Here is a 16930-nt window from a genome sequence, read left to right as displayed (position 1 = left end):
ATGCAGAGTCTGCAAAGAGATATGGACAGGTTAAGTGAGTGGGCAAGAAGGTGGCAGATGGAGTATAATGTGGGGAAAGGTGAAATTATCCACTTTGGTACGAAGAATAGAAAAGCAGAATATTTTTTAAAAGGTGAGTGACTAAGAAATGTTGGTAGTCAGAGGGATTTGGGTGTCCTTCTATCTGAATCACTGAAAGTTAATAAGCAGGTACAGCAAGCAATTAGGAAGGCAAATGGCATGTTAGTCTTTATTGTAAGGGGGTTGGTGTATCTTGCTGCAATTACATAGAGCTCTGGTGAGACCACACGTGGAGTACTGTGTACAGTTTTGGTTTCCTTACCTAAGGAAGGACATACTTGCCTTAGGTAGGGGTGCAACGAAGGTTCACTTGATTGATTCCTGGGATGAGAGGGTTATCCTATGAGGGGAGATTGAGTAGAATGGGCCTATACTCTCTGGAGTTTAAAAGCATGAGAGATGATCTCATTGAAATGTACAAAATTCTTAGAGGGTTTGACAGGGTAGACGCTGAGAGGCTGTTTCCCCTGGCTGGGGAATCTAGAACTTGGGGTCGTAGTCTCAAGATAATGGGTTGGCCATTTAGGACCGAGATGAGGAAATATTTCTTCACTCAGAGGGTTGTGAATCTTTGGAATTCTCTACCCCAGAGGGCTGTGGATGTTCAGTCGTTGAATATATTCAAGACTGAGATCGATGGATATTTGGATACTGAGGGAATCAAGGGTTATGCGGATAGGGCGGGAAAGTGGAGTTGAGGTAGAAGATCAGCCATGAATGGTGGAGCAGGCTCGAGGGGCCGTATTGCCTACTCCTGCTCCTATTTCTTATCTTATCTTATCTTGCATCGCCCGCAAACTGACAGGAAAGAAATCAAACCGTTACTTAAAGAACAACTGAGGAAATGGCTTACAATTTTATTATTTTCTTAAATTAAGGCTTTATTAACTTTCATCTCTCTAGACGGGGGCAAGGGAAGGAACTTGCAAAGCGCAGTTGGCTATTGTAGGTTTATTTCTGTGGTAATTTTTCAGCTTGCATTCCCAAAGTTCTCCTCGTGTACAGGACGACGCGAAATAGGAGGTGGAAAGGGAAAATAGAAACTATGTTAGATCAAAGGCTCAGCTGAAGGGAAGGGAGGTAGCAAGGTGGAGGGATTTGGGGAGCACGGTCTAGTGAGCAGGGATGTAGTTGCTGAAAGAGCTGTCCTCGGTGATAGAGTGGAGGGAGCAGCAAACACGGAGTGTACTGATCCAAGTTTCCTCTCGATTTTCCTTCCTGGTTCACCCCACTACTGCTGCAAAACTGACGGAAAGGCAGAGGAAAATCCTGCCGAAGGAGACTAAGGAAAGGATCTGGGAGGAACACCAGACTCAACACTTTTACTGTCAAGGATGTAGTGATGCAATTTAAAAGAAGTAAATAAAAGGTTGCAATACGTGACCTGAAAAGCTCAGTGTAGCTCAGTATAAGTCTACTGAGATTATACTATATGCCCCTTCCCAACCTTCTCCAAACCTCCAACTCCCCCCCACCCCGCCCCCAGAACTCTCCATTCCCCTGACTCTGGCTTTTTATTTCAAGGGGGCTGGAATATAAAGGGGATGAAGTTATGCTTCAGTTGTATAGAGCCTTGATTAACCCCTACCTGGAGTACTGTGTTCATTTTTGGGCACTCAGGAAGGATATATTGGCCTTGGAAGGGGTACAGTGCAGATTCACCAGAATGATACTGGGGCTTAAAGTGTTAAATTATGAGGACAGGTTGCATAAACATGGCTTGTATTCCCTTGATTTTAGAAAGTCGAGGGGTGATCTAATCGAGTTGTTTAAAATGATAAAGGGATTCGATGGAGTAGATAGAGAGAAGCTATTTCCTCTGGTAATGGAATCCAGGACAAAGGGCCACATTCTTACAATTAGAGCTAGTCCATTCAAGAGTGAAATCAGGAAGCGCTTTTTCACAACAAAGGCTAATGAAATCTGCAATTCTCTCTCCCAAAAGGCTGTGGATGCTGGGTCAATTGAAATCTTGTCGTTACATTGAAATTTGAAGCAGAAGAAGAGACAGAGCTGCGGGGATAGAGTGGGGCAGTGGGATTGGCTTCGGATTGCTCTAGCAAAGAGCTGGCACAGTTACAATGGGCCGAGTGGCATTCTGTTATGTTGTGAACTTGCATAGTTCTATGGTCGGACCACAGCTGAACTGCAGCGTTCAGTTCTGGTCACCGTGGCTGGGAATTTCTTCGGAGCTTCTCGAACTCCGCTGCTTTAACTTCACCAGAAGTGAGGCGAAACCCCGGTTACACGCTTAACGGGGTTACTGGCACACTCCCGGTGACGATAGGGCTGCAGAGTGGGAGCGGCTCTCAACCCATTCCCAACCCGCGTATCAGAAAGGAAATATGCTACTGGGGAGGGTGCAGAGAAGAGCATAGAATAATCCCGTCTAAGGGGGAGGGGTGAGCTGCGAGGAAGGATTAGACAAGGTTGGGCTTCATCGAGGTATTTAAAGTATTAATTGGTACAAATTAGATGAAGCCAGAATATTACTTCATTAGGCCAGACCAGTAAGATTAAATTATATAAATTTAAATGATTGAAAAAAAAATTTAACATTGATATTTACAAGAACTTTTTTACTCTTTGGAAAAATCTCCTAGACAAAGTAGTTGAGATGAAAGCATTAGGGGTATTCAAAATGCAGTTGGATGCTAGGCTGGGGGAGTTAGCGATCTAGACAGATGATTTTTGATTAGCGGAATGTCTTTATCCTGTGCTTGACAGTTCTTATGTTCGTAACTCCTGTTAACAAGTGGAAAAACAGCTTGTTAATGATCCGACTGCAGTACATCCTGACTCATTACCTCACACATCTTTCCCTTTGTTGATGTTATCTTCCCTAATTAAGCCTGCTGCTTCCTTCTCCAGCCCCCCCGATAGTGCTGCCATTTCCTTCACCAATACTGTCCCCATCACATTAATACTGTCCACAACTATCCCCCTCACCAATACTGTTCCATTACACCAATACTGTCCACAACTATCCCCCTCACCAATACTGTCCCCATCACATTAATACTGTCCACAACTATCCTCCTCACCAATACTGTCCCCATCACATTAATACTGTCCACAACTATCCTCCTCACCAATACTGTCCCCATCACATTAATACTGTCCACAACTATCCCCCTCACCAATACTGTCCCCATCACATTAATACTGTCCACAACTATCCCCCTCACCAATACTGTCCCCATCACATTAATACTGTCCACAACTACTCCCTTCAATAATACTGTCCCGTTACACCAATACTGTCCCGTTACACCAATATTGTTCACAACTATCCCCCTCACCAATACTGTCCCGTTACACCAATATTGTTCACAACTATCCCCCTCACCAATACTGTCCCGTTACACCAATATTGTTCACAACTATCCCCCTCACCAATATTGTTCCATTACACCAATACTGTGCACAACTATTCCCTTTACCAATACCGTCCCCATCACACTAATACTGTTCATAACCACCTTCCTTACCAATATTATCCACATCTAACCAATACTGTCCCCATTAACCTCCCTAACCAACATTGTCCCCATCACACCAGTACTATTCACAAGCATCCCTCTTACCAATACTGTCTCCATGAACTTCCCTAACCAAAACGGTCCCCATCACACCAACATTATTACACAAATTGGGGTTGTATTCTCTAGAGTTTCGAAGGTTAAGGGGTGATCTGATCGAAGTTTATAAGATATTAAGGGAACAGATAGGGTGGATAGAGAGAAACTACTTCCGCTGGTTGGGGATTTTAGGAGTAGGGGGCATGGTCTAAAAATTAGAGCCAGACCTTTCAGGAGCGAGATTAGAAAACATTTCTACTCACAAAGGGTTGTAGAAGTTTGGAACTCTCTTCCGCAAACGGCAATTGATACTAGCTCAATTGCTAAATTTAAATCTGAGATAGATAGCTTTTTGGCAACCAAAGGTATTAAGGGATACGGACAAAGGCAGGTATATGGAGTTAGATCACAGATCAGCCATGATCTTATCAAATGGCGGAGCAGGCATGAGGGGCTGAATGGCCTACTCCTGTTCCTATATTCCTTTTTTTTTATTCGTTCACGGGATGTGGGCGTCGCTGGCGAGGCCAGCATTTATTGCCCATCCCTAATTGCCCTCGAGAAGGTGGTGGTGAGCCGCCTTCTTGAACCTCTGCAGTCCGTGTGGTGACGGTTCTCCCACAGTGCTGTTAGGAAGGGAGTTCCAGGATTTTGACCCAGCGACAATGAAGGAACGGCGATATATTTCCAAGTCGGGATGGTGTGTGACTTGGAGGGAAACGTGCAGGTGGTGTTGTTCCCATGTGCCTGCTGCTCTTGTCCTTCTAGGTGGTAGAGGTCGCGGGTTTGGGAGGTGCTGTCGAAGAAGCCTTGGCGAGTTGCTGCAGTGCATCCTGTGGATGGTACACACTGCAGCCACAGTGCGCCGGTGGTGAAGGGAGTGAATGTTTAGGGTGGTGGATGGGGTGCCAATCAAGCGGGCTGCTTTATCTTGGATGGTGTCGAGCTTCTTGAGTGTTGTTGGAGCTGCACTCATCCAGGCAATGTTCCTATGTTCCTATACACCAATACTATCCCCAAGCACCTCCCTCACAAATACTGTCCCCATCACACCAATACTGTCCACAACAAGCTCCCTCTGTGATATCTTTGCTCAGACTATTGATGAAAGAGGCACAATGGTAATGGGGACAGTACCTTTGCCCAGAGTCCAAAAACATTGAATTGTGTGAAATGCTTTGAGACATTGTTTTTTTGATGAGCTGTTGTACATATGCAAATATTTATTTTTTATTTTATTTTTACTATTTCCACTTCCCCCGCACCCCCCCACCCCCAACATTATCCCCAACTTTCACCACTTCCTTCTCTAATACCAAATAATAAGACTGCAAACGCTGGAAATCTGAAATAAAAACAGCAAGTGCTGGAAACACACAGCACAGCATCTGTAAAGAGAAAAGGGAAGTTAATTGTTGCATAAGCTTCATCAGAATGCCCATTCCCCCCCCAAAACCACTATCCCGTCATCCGCAACACTGACGCAATCGGTATCAAATGTCAAAGAAGAAATTCTTGAAATCTGAAAATCAACTGGATACAATCCAGCAAGTTCAAACCTTGCTCACTTGCCCACTTGCCCACATGCCATGTGGGCGCAGCACAGTGCTTCAGCAGATAATATTTGGGTCACAATTAACCCAAGACCTTGGCAAACAAAACAGCTCAGCACAAGGGGACCGAAGTACTGCGGAAATGTAAGTGTCAGCAAAATGACAGATGCTGCAGATTTATCAGTTGAGATCTCCCTGTTAACATCCACCCTCAGCAGTGACATTTCTGCTGACGTAGCTGAAGAATATTCATTAGAGTGCCTCTAATGTAATCATCTATACCGAATAATGAAACAGCTCCTTATTGGAAAATCCCATTAGAATCTACATAGGAAACAAATCTACATAGGAAACATTATTTACAATTTGTCTTGGAAAAAAAAGGATAGGAATTTCTGTCCCCGGCGCAGTCCTGCTCCAACACTACTGACTGAAGGCTTGGTTGTGCAGGAATTCATTTCAGTTGTCCGACATTTGCTAGAGGAAAGGGTTTATGAATGATGTTAAAGTAAGGGCTTTGCATTGAGTTGCCAACTCTGGTTGGATGTATTCCTGGAGGTTTCATCACATGATCTCTCGCAACCAACTGCCCCGCCCCCACACTCCAGCCATTGGTCGCCCAAACACCTCCACCCATGTGATGCACCGCCTTCCCATACCAAGTGAGCAGACCCTTTCTTACTCGATTGGATGACTCTTGACTGCCAGTCAAACAACCAATTTTCCCATCTCCAATAGTTTTACAACTCATAAATGAAAATGCTCAATGAAAAGGAAAACAACATACAATTTTTTTTAATGTCCCTGTGATTTTTCTCCTGGGTTTTGCTTGCAGCAGTGTTCTGAGGGCACGATTTTAAAACAAAAGTGTGGGTGCGTTGAGGGCGGGGAGAGTGGGGGGCAAAGAAAATCAGGATTTTCTGGAGCGGGCGGGAATCCCGGCTCCAACCCGCCGAAGAACGCACATCACCCAGAGTCCATTGGGTGCGTTCGCCGTTCCCAAACCCGGAAGTCCCGCCAACAATTAAAGCCAGCGGGACGATATTTAAAGCAGTAAATCAAGTACTTAAAGTACTTGAAATGCCCATAAATCCAATTAATAATGAAGGCTAGTGATTTTAATGATACCTCAATATGTTTCCCGTGCTGTGTGAAACACGCCATCGGAAACTAGGCGGGTTGCAGCCGGCAGCCATTTGGCCATTTAAATCCCTGTTTGGCAGATGGGGATAAAAGGTTAGTTGTCCCACCAGGGCACTCAGTTCTCTCCGGCAAACTTTTGGCTGGGAGTTCTTTATGTTTAGACTGAAAATTCATGGTTCACACTCAGAATCGTTCTGTTTATGCATATTTACCAACTTTTTGGACCCCTCTCAAACTGACACCATCAGGATGGAGGGGGTGGGGGGCGCGATGGCTGCATTCACGAGCATATTCGAGGATGAGGAACATCACCATCCTCGCCAGGCACGGCGTGCACTTCCATCACTTGCAGCTGCACCACAGAAGTGCTTCACAGGCACCTGCACAAGAGCAGAGTGGGCAACAACAGAGGGACTGCCCTCGTCAGAGGCACTACAGACCGAGGCTGAGCTTCCTGGACCTCTCGGAGGAGCAGTGCCTACGAAGGCTGAGAGTGAGTCGCCAGGTGGTCGCAGACATCTGCAGCCTCCTTCATGTTGAGCAGCTCCCAGCTGAGCCTGGTGGCATCGCATTGCTCGTCGCAGTTAAAGTGACCACTGCCCTCAACTTCTTCGTCTCCGGATCATTCCAGGGTGCCACCGATGACATCGCCGGGGTCTCTCAGTCATCTGCCCACAAGTGCATAAGGCAGGTCACCGACGGTTTATTTCACAGGGTCTCGCAATACGTCAACTTCCCCATGGACGACCTCAGCCAGACGGAGAGGGCAGTGGATTTCCACTCTGTGGCTGGCTTCCCACACGTACAGGGTGCAATTGATTGCACGTGTATAGTAATCTGAGCGCCTCCACACGAGCCAGGACTATTCATCAACAGAAAGGGATATCACTCCACCAACGCTCAGCTCGTTTGTGACCACCGCAAAAGATTTCTTCACGTGTGTGCGAGATTCCCTGGCAGCTGCCATGATTCATTCATTCTGAGGGAATCCAACATCCCGGACCACATCCATGCACCAAACAGCCTTAAGGGCTGGCTCCTCGGGACAAGGGATATCCCCTGCACACGTGGCTCATGACATCTCTGAGGAACCCCATCAGCGAGGAACAGCGTCAATACAACAACTGGCACATCGCCACCCCGGTCTGTCATTGACCACGTGATAGGACTGCTGAAGATGCGATTTCGGTGCCTGGATCGTTCTGGGGGAGCGCTTCAATACGCACCAGCGAGAGTGGGTCGAATTATAGTCATCTGTTGTGTCCTGCACAATATGGCGCAACAGAGAGGGTTGCCGGTTGATGAGGCCCCATGCCCTCGTCCAGCATGCCATGAACATTGAGAAGGAGCAGCAGGAGGAGGAACCCATCGGCAGAGCAGTGGCTCACCTGGCTGCTCGTGAAGTCAGGGAGTCACTAATATTTGAACGAGTCTCATAAGGAGATCACAAAATGAGACTAGTCCAGTCCTCAGACCACCTGGAAAGAGCAGCGCCAACACCATCACCACCCCCACTCTCCCCACCGCACAAAATAGTGCTGCAGTTACACATACACCCACTGTAAAGTCACCCACTGGGTGGCATCAAGCCTCGCCCTTCATGATCAAGCACATGAAAGGGCACTATCACAAAAGGCAGTCAAAAATGGGCAAGACGTGGCAGTAGTGGTGAGAATGATAACATTTAATGTGACTTTATCAAAAAACAAATATAAATGAAAACCATGACATTCTGTCAAACACCCTTGTGCATACCCTTTGTGATCACAAAAACCTTCGCCTTTCTCTTCCTACTACTTCTACGTGGTGCGTCCCCTGAGATTGCAGCAGAGGTAGTGGCAGGTTGTTCATGCCCTGACTGCTTAGATGCTTTTGGCCTATGCCCTCTGGGTTTTGGAGCCTGTGAGGGCCCCGCCAAAGACTGCCCCACCTGTACCTGTGCGGGGGAAGACTCGGCCATCTGGAGAGCAGGCAGCATTGCGGGTACTTGTTGAGAGGTGGGCAACGGGTGAGACGTGGGAGCACTTTGAGTGGCGTCCCCACTTCCATGTCCCCTCTCGCCATCATCCCTCTCCTGGGCCAGGCCCACATCACTCCTACCACCCTCATGGACTACAGTTTGGAGGACATGTGTAATGCTTTGTAAGCCCAGTTGTAAAATTTCTGTCTGCCTGTTTAAGGTGGCAGAATGTTGTTCACCCTGAGTCTGAACGGCCGTTGTCAGGGCTTGAGTGAACTCATTTGTGAGCCATGCTCGAAGCTCAACGGAAGCTAGCCTTCTCTCCATCGCAGACATTCCCGCACTTACCTGCGACACTATCTCAGACTTTACCGCACTTGCCCGCTATTGTGGAGAGTGGAGCGTGTTCCAGTACCTCGCAAATGTGCTGCTGTCCCTCGATCATTCTCCTTTTAAAGGATGGCCCCCGGGGTTCAGCACCTTTGTCCAGCTGAGCAGAGCCTGGTAAGGAGTGCGCCCACCGACACGGAATCTCCACAGCTGCCCCTGCCACCAGTGTCTGCTCGTGCTCACTTGTGTGTGGTGACTCACCAGGTGCCAACCCAACTAACTGACTACTAGGACTCACCGAGATGTGAGTATCTGCACTGGTGGATGGCTCACTGCGGTCGTTGAAGGGCGTGTAAGAGAACAGAAGGCAATATTAAGGATCATCACAGATGTGTCATGTTGCGATGAGCATACTGAGGTGTTCAACATGCCAATCATTCTTAACATCAATTCATGTTGTGTGTGATGAATGTTAAAGTTGTGTCACCAGACGTTTGCGGGGTGCCAGTCTCGGCGTCCCCGATGGACAGGCACTCCAGGGCTTCCTCCTCCGCCTCTGTGAGGACCACTATTTGTTGTGGCCCCCCTCCAGTCCTCGCCCTCTCACGTGCATTTTGACCTCTCTTCTCCTACAAGGGGAGAATGTACAAATGTGTGAGTGAGTGAGGGTGAAGTGGTCATCCAATGAATGCATTGCTTTGGGTGAGGCTGGCCATGAAAGAGATGCATCAGAGGGTGAGTATCAGACAGAGACATCACATTGGATCAGGATTGGGGTGAGTGGTAGTGGTGGGTTCACAAATGGGGAGGGGAGGAAGTGCTCAGGAAGTGAAGGTAAATTGAGGATGAGCCTTAAGTGGGTGTGAGGAGTGATGAGATGGAGTAGTCTTGGCAGTGCAGAATGATGTGAGGGGGGGTCGAGGGGGTGATTTGCAACACGGAATGCAGGAGAATCAGTAAGTGCACTCACTTTTGCTGACCTAGTTAGGTCATTGAAACGCTTCCTGCACTGGACCCAAGTGCAGGATATGTTGCTCCTGCTGGTGACCTGCTCTGCCAACTCCAGCTAGGCCTTCTTGGTGGCAGAGGCAGGGGGCTTCCTCCTGTCGGCCGAGTAAAATTGTTCCCACCTCCTCCTCACCCCGGCCAGCAGCACGTCAAGTGAGGCGTCACTGAATCTTGGAGCTGGCTTGCCCCTCTGCTGCTCCATTCTGTGTCCTTGCTCCTTGCTTGAGCAAAAGCCATTGGTGCAATAGCCCTTTAAATCCAGACACTCCAGCTGACAGCAGGTCACGTGGGTGAGCAGTCTGCCCGCTGCGTAGCTTTCAGATGGCAAACCCGGAAACAAGGTTAATGGCCACGAATTAAGCCGGGATCGTGCGGGGAACAGGAAGGTTTTATTACACGGGGCTTGCCGTGGGCCATTGACCACCCCATCCCCGCTCCCATCCCACCCCCGCTCCCACCCCATCCCCGCTCCCATCCCACTCCCGCTCCCACCCCATCCCCGCTCCCATCCCGCCGACATTTTAATCGTGCCCCTGGAGATTAATCTTTACTTCCTGGAGACTCCAGGCCAATCCTGGGGGGTTGGCAACTCTAGCTTTGCAACAAGGAAGATACGAAACTAAAGCAGATGGCCTGTGCACCATCTGTGCTACCCCATCCCTTCTGCCACAGGCAAACTGCTGTGAGGTTTATTATAAATGATACCCTGGCTAGCCATCTCCCAGTTTTCCCCAATATAACACCAACAAAATGTTTTTCAAGTGATGGTTTCTCCTGTTATGTGGCATGACATACCCCCAAGGAGTTCACCATAATCAATATTGTACCACTCCCTTCTTCATTCAATCACATGACAGGATGCTAATGGTTCAGGACACCACCTTGAATATTTATGGGAGCGACAATTTAAAAAGGTCCTAATTTTTCATTTGTTGTTTTTTGTTTCTGTTTTTGAGGATCCCCCCTCACCGTGTGACACACCGCCACCAAAGGGATGAGCAGTCATCACGCCCCTTGTGTTTTGCTGGTCTGTAACTGGCCGCAGTGAGCTGAACGACGGTGGCCTGGCTTTGATTCTTCCTTCTTGCTGATGAGATGAGCATCTGAGCTGCCCAGCGGGTGAGAGGAGCATGGAGTTTGCCGATGCCAATGTGCGTCTCACTGCTTCGTATTGCAGTGAGTTGGTGCTCCAACATCATTTCAGCAATGTACAGTGGTGCAAGCCACCTCAGTGCATAATCTATATGCAGCTTTTGCATCATTCTGCATCATGTCAGGAATAAGTAACAATACTGATTTGCTGCCATTGCATGGTTACTCTGCTACCCACTATGATTATCGAGGAAAGTGGCCCCTTTCTCTACCAACAGACACCATGCCGCACAATGTCATAGCTGGAGCCCCCTGGCAATAAGATCGTTTTCCATTCTCCATAGTGTGTTCTTCCCCCCCCTTTCACTCCAATCCATCTCCATTTTATTTCTCCCTTCTTCTAAAGGCACTGACTTGTGCTGGGATATGAGTCCAACCCTCCAACACCCGCCCCAAAGCGATTATCCTTCTTGTGTGAGCCCATACAGGCATTTGCCTATTGATGGCTTCACAGGTAGGTTGTCTGTAAACGTTCATTTTCCAGCAAGAGTCAATGGATAGCAATCAAACGTTGAAAAGCGGACTGATTTTTCCTTCCCTGGCCAGGAGGTGTTGAGAAACCCCTTGGCCAACAGATGATCTGGTCATTTGTTTAATTGCTGTTTATGGGAGCTTGCTGTGTGCAAATTGGCTGCCATGTTTCCCAAACAGTGACTACACTTCAAAATTACTTAATTGGCTGTAAAGCGCTTTGGGAAGTCCTGAGGCCGTGAAAGGCGCTATATAAACGCAAGTTCTTTTTCTTTCTTTCATTCTTGCTGAGCTCAGCTAACTCAGCACAGATTAGAGATTGAGCCTCCCGGGTCTGTATGGCTCATTTCAATACATGGAAGTACGTTTACCAAGTGAGTTATCAGGGAAGCCCTATCACATCTTCTTTTCCGGCTGCTACACGACCAAAGTTAATGACATCAATGTGTCATACCCAGCACAAGGGACGTAAATCCAAATCCTGTCAAAGCTCTGGAACAATCTAAATTTTTTTGCAGACGCATTCATGCAGCACAATGACTGTCGCATTTTGTTTTCATGAATCTGGCATGGGGACAGTGTAACAAGATGAAAATAAAAGGAACTGTCAGTCTTACCTGGAGTTCGACTCCATATCCAGTGAAGACAGTCACATTAAAAGTGCACTGCAGGGAGCCATATGCAGACAGTGGGAGGTAATCTGTGGAGTCTATGTACCCTTCTGAGTCTGAGAAGTTTATGCTGCATGGAACTGGAAATAGAGGGTTAATTAACAAATACATTCCGAAACCCCTTTTTAAAGACTTCGCTACTTAAAAAAAGCATAAGAATCCGTCAGTGTCTAATTATCCAACCTCAATACAGTCCAATGTATTCTACTGTTCCTAACTGGATATAAAGTAAGTGCGCAGTATATTGGTGATTGGCTTTCTTTGTTTTAAAGCACAGAAGTTACTTGCACTGTATAATTATAGTCTTAGCCTACAGCATTAGTAAATAACCCTAATTCTACCTCAGGGCAGTATCTTCAATAGTTCAGCCAACTATTTCTATGCTTTCATTTCAGTCCACCAGACTGTAGAAGTAAGCATAAAATGGATGTAGTTCTGGCACATCCGCTGATGTTGATTTTAACTGTCCAAACCCATTTCATCTACCCATGCTAATGGACAGCGGTCAGACACTGGAGCCCATCATGTGATCACCCCCCTCCCTCCACCCCCACCCGATGCTCGCTCCAAGCCCCTTCCCGGAACTTAAATTCGATATCAGCTGTGGCTCTGAGTCAGAAGGTCGCGCCTTCAAGTCCCAGTGACTTGAGCACAAAATCTAGGTAACATTCCAGTGCTGCACTGTCAGAGGTGCTGTGTTTTGGATGAGACATTAAACTGAGGCCCCATCTGCCCTCTCAGGTGGATGTAAAAGATCCCATGGCACTATTTCGAAGAACAGCAGGGGAGTTCTCTCCGGTGTCCTGACCAATATTTATCCCTCAACCAACATCAGTAGGAACAGTTGATCTGGTCATTTATCACATTGCTGGTTTTGGGAGCTTGCTGTGCGCAATTTGGCTGCCATGTTTCCTGCCTTTCCAACCCTGACTACACTTCAAAAGTACGTCCTTGGCTGTAAACTGCTTTGGGACGCCCTGAGGATGTGAGAGGTGCTATATAAATGCAAGTTCTTCTTCTCCCTCCTTACCTGAGTGTTGCTGCCGAGGAGGCAGGGAGCCCTGGGGTGAGCTGCCCTGGAGGCAGCACGCCTCAAATATGTAGATGAGGCCCGAGGACCAATTGCTGGTGATCTTTGGGCCACTGCCCAGTCAGGGCCCGAAAACGGGCTCAGTCAAAATTCTACCCACATATGGAGTGCTCCTCCAGCCTCCATATTTAAACTGTGGTCCACTGCCGGCCACCACTCACCTCTTTCCTGACTGCCCCCTCCTCCCAGTTGGCTCCCGCACACCTGGACTTACATAAGAACATAAGAACATAAGAAATAGGAGCAGGAGTAGGCCAATCGGCCCCTCGAGCCTGCTCCGCCATTCAATAAGATCATGGCTGATCTGGTCCTAACCTCAAATCTAAAATCATGTCCAATTTCCTGCCCGCTCCCCGTAACCCCTAATTCCCTTTACTTCTAGGAAACTGTCTATTTCTGCAGTACTCTCCAAGTGGCTCTCAGCCGGCTGAACTTACTCGCTCCCACAACCGGTGAGCTGTCTCAGCCCAATTTGTCGTGGACCTGCCGCTGGCCTCATTAGGCACGTGCAGCCTGGCCCGGGTACCCACAAACCTTGTCCCCCTTTCTCGATCAAAAACAAAAGGACTAAGCACAAGACCATGTCCCATGGGAGGTAACACCCGACGTTAATCAGAGAAATGGGACCTTTGTTTCATCTCTCTGGGTTGGATCTAACCCAGATCCTATGTTTGTGTGAACCACCACCACTACCTCTATCCAAAGTGAAAAACAAGCCCGTCATTCCATCTCACAGGACTGGATTCAAATCCAGGTCGCAGAGGAGGAAAGGCACTTTTTCAAAACATCATTCCAATGCACTGTGCCACTATGCCCATACCATGGCACTGTAGCATCATGGATATTCCTTCGCTCCACCATTGGCGGCCGTGCCTTCAGCTGCCTGGGCCCTAAGCTCTGGAATTCCCTCCCTAAACCTCTCCGCCTCTCTACCTCTCTCTCCTTCTTGAAGTCACTTCTTAAAACCTACCTCTTTGACCAAGCTTTTTGGTCACCTGTCCTAATATCTCCTTATGTGGCTTGGTGTTATTTTGTCTGATAACGTTAAAGGTGCTATATAAATTGTTGTTGTTGTTGTTGTTGTTGTTGTTGTTGTTACCTGCTGTCTGCAGAGTGGTGATTATGGTAGTTGTTACGATGGTTGTAGTGGTCGTGTCTACTCTTTCTTCCGTTACAGTCTCCATCCCGCCCATTTCAGAATTTTCCCCCGAGCGATCCGTTCTGACCGTTGAGGTCTGCCCGTCTGTGGGAGGGACGACCGTCGGAGCCGGTGAGATGTCCTTGCCGGAGCTGGGTGTTGCCTCCGGACCGGACCGGGCGCTGACGAGATCGTGTGAATCCGTGAAGTGCGGCCCAGGCAGAACAGACGGCTGTTGCGTTGTACCCTGATAACCGGGGCTCAATGATTTTGCCGGCGGTGCCAACCCAGCGCGCCGAGCTACCGATTTGATGCCCGGCAGGTCGTCCTGAATTCCTGGCCTCTCCGTCACCGCCTCGGAGACCAGCGTAGAAGAGCGAGGGGTTGAGTACGAAGAGAGAGCCTTTGACGACGGCGGGGCTGTCGTCACCAGGGCGCCGCCAAGTAGCCCCGCCGGCACTCCTTTGGCTCCCAGGCGTTTCCGTAGCAGGTCCATCTGTTCTGGAGAAGGAAGCTGGCGCCTTTGCGGGAGGGGCTGCATTGTTAGTCCGGCGGGAATGGAGGAGGGCAGTAGCAGAGCCTCCTGACGCAGCAGGAGATCCTTCTTCTGCATGACCGCGTCGAAAAAGCTGGGCGGAGGGGGGACGGCGCTCTGAGTTTTCGTGGGCTCTTGCTCTCGGTCACTCGCGTCAAGGTCCTGATTTGCCTGACCGTTCTCCAGCAGTTGGGACGCAGCTGTGGTGACGAGGCCGCCTCGAAGACCAACATCTGAGGGGAGAAAAAACAGAATTAAATTCAAAATGAAGCAAGCTACCTTTCAAATAGGGTTACCAACTCTGGTTGGACATAATCCTGGAGGTTTCATCACATGACAGCACAACTCCAACCCTCCGGCCCTGTAAAGCAGCCTTTTTCCCTATCTCTAATATTTTTTACAACTAATAAAGGAAATTGTTCAAAGAAATTGTAAAAAAACTCATTTTTTTTAATGCCCCAGTGATTTTTCTCCAGGGTTTTGCTCGCAGTGGCATCCAGGAGATTAACCTTCTATTCCTGGAGCAATCCTGGAGGGTTGGCAACCCTACCTTCAAAGGGAGTGCGGCATATTCCTGATTCGAGAGAAAAGAGTAGTATGAGCAGGACAGCAATGAAAAGAAGTAATAGGTGGTAAGAATGTACAATATTGTGTTGATAGTGCTGCAGTCATTCTATGCACCGTCACTGGATTTATACCAGGGTTGTAGGGATAGTCCCCCATTGTGAGACCACTTACAGCCCTGATACATAGGCCCGAACTCCATTTCAGAATTAATATTTTGAGCCCTGCAGTACTCTCCAAGTTAGCGTTTATTTCACAATCTTACTCAGGAAAGTGATGACAATGGGCCGTGTGGAACAGTCGCACTGATTCAGCAATGCCAAGCTAGCCCTGCCTGACACTCCGATAATATTCCAGAATTGCTCGCGGTACTGCTTGGAACTTGTACGAACTAGCATTTGGGAGCGGGCGCCTACTCATTTTGGAGAAATCGCGAGAGTGCCCCTTTGTACCTGGTGAATGTTAACCTGATCTGAACTGGCATTGTTGAAAGTGATCATTGCTCACCTCAATAAGCAACTAGTGACTGGACACAGAGAGTGTCGATTTTAACCCTTCCCAGCGGGCGGAATAGACCCCTGTCCTCAAACTTAAGCCAGCAAGTGCGTTTCGGGCCCCGAACTGCCCGAAGCCCACTCAAGGTTAAAATCAACCCCAGGCATGCACACAGACTGATATGATGCACAAGGAGATATTAGGAAACAGTCGTAGAGCATAAAAAAGGAAGAAAGGCAAACTGAATTAAGAAAAGGACTCCCATTCAACAAAAGGACCCTTATGTGAATGTGTAATTCAAACTCAACCCAATCATTGGAGCGGTAGCAGCTTCCTATCTTGTCTTTGAAATGAAACAATCAAGTAAGAATCTAATAAGCCTTTCAGTATTAAAACTGACATTGGTTGAGTTTTACCTAATTTATCTTTCGCTCAGTGTGTAATTCACTTCAGTGCAAATCATTTGCTGTTAAACCTTCGCTCTCCCAGTGAGAGGACAGGTCAGGGCCTGAGATTAATTTACAGGCCTGGCTCTGATTTTTCTTTTATTCGTGGCTAATTCTCAATCTGCTAGGGATCAGAACTGATTTTGCACAGCAGGATATTCTCCTAATATGGAGAGGGCATGAGGGGGGAGGGCAGGAAAGGCACACTTGTTGCAGCTGATCCAGTTTTTAATTAATGCAGGTTTTGTCCTGTCAAACTGATTCAATGTAACTAAAATAAACAATGGCTCATCCCTCTCAGTTTTAATGTATCGTAATTTCCCAAACTATACCTTTCACCATCACTTTTCTGTAACTGGTTGTCATAAACTGGGAATCTATCCTGGACTTAGGCCTTGTGTCTTGCCTCAGTGTTTCTTTCCCCATATCGACTCACGACCCCACTCCTGCCTCATTAAATTCTTCCATATAATGCATGTGTGTGTGAGGGTGCACTCTTGGCTGGTGGACACACTTGCCAAAGTTATCTGTTGGGATTACATAGAGTTACATAGAATGTACAGCACAGAAACAGGCCATTCAGCTCAACAGGTCCATGCTGATGTTCAGGCTGCACACCAGCCTCCTCCCACCCTACTTTATCTAACCCTATCAGCATACCCTTCTTTTCTTTTCTCCCTCATGTGTTTAACTAGCTTCCTCTTAAATGCAA

General features: G+C 47.8%; 1 protein-coding gene across 1 annotated transcript in view; it reads right to left on the bottom strand.

Moving 5' to 3' along the window:
* Window positions 1–16930, bottom strand: part of LOC137342404 (seizure 6-like protein) — a 199163-nt gene that overhangs the window by 82909 nt on the left and 99324 nt on the right. Inside the window, exons 2-3 of the mRNA XM_068006333.1 lie at window positions 14140–14946; window positions 11897–12030 (exon numbers count right to left, since the gene is read on the bottom strand). Coding sequence (XP_067862434.1) covers window positions 11897–12030; window positions 14140–14946 — 941 coding nt within the window. The remainder of the gene's footprint in view (window positions 1–11896; window positions 12031–14139; window positions 14947–16930) is intronic.

Source organism: Heptranchias perlo, chromosome 25 (assembly GCF_035084215.1).
Source record: "Heptranchias perlo isolate sHepPer1 chromosome 25, sHepPer1.hap1, whole genome shotgun sequence".
Taxonomy (NCBI): Eukaryota; Metazoa; Chordata; class Chondrichthyes; order Hexanchiformes; family Hexanchidae; genus Heptranchias; species Heptranchias perlo.
This window is presented reverse-complemented; position numbering and strand designations above follow the sequence as displayed.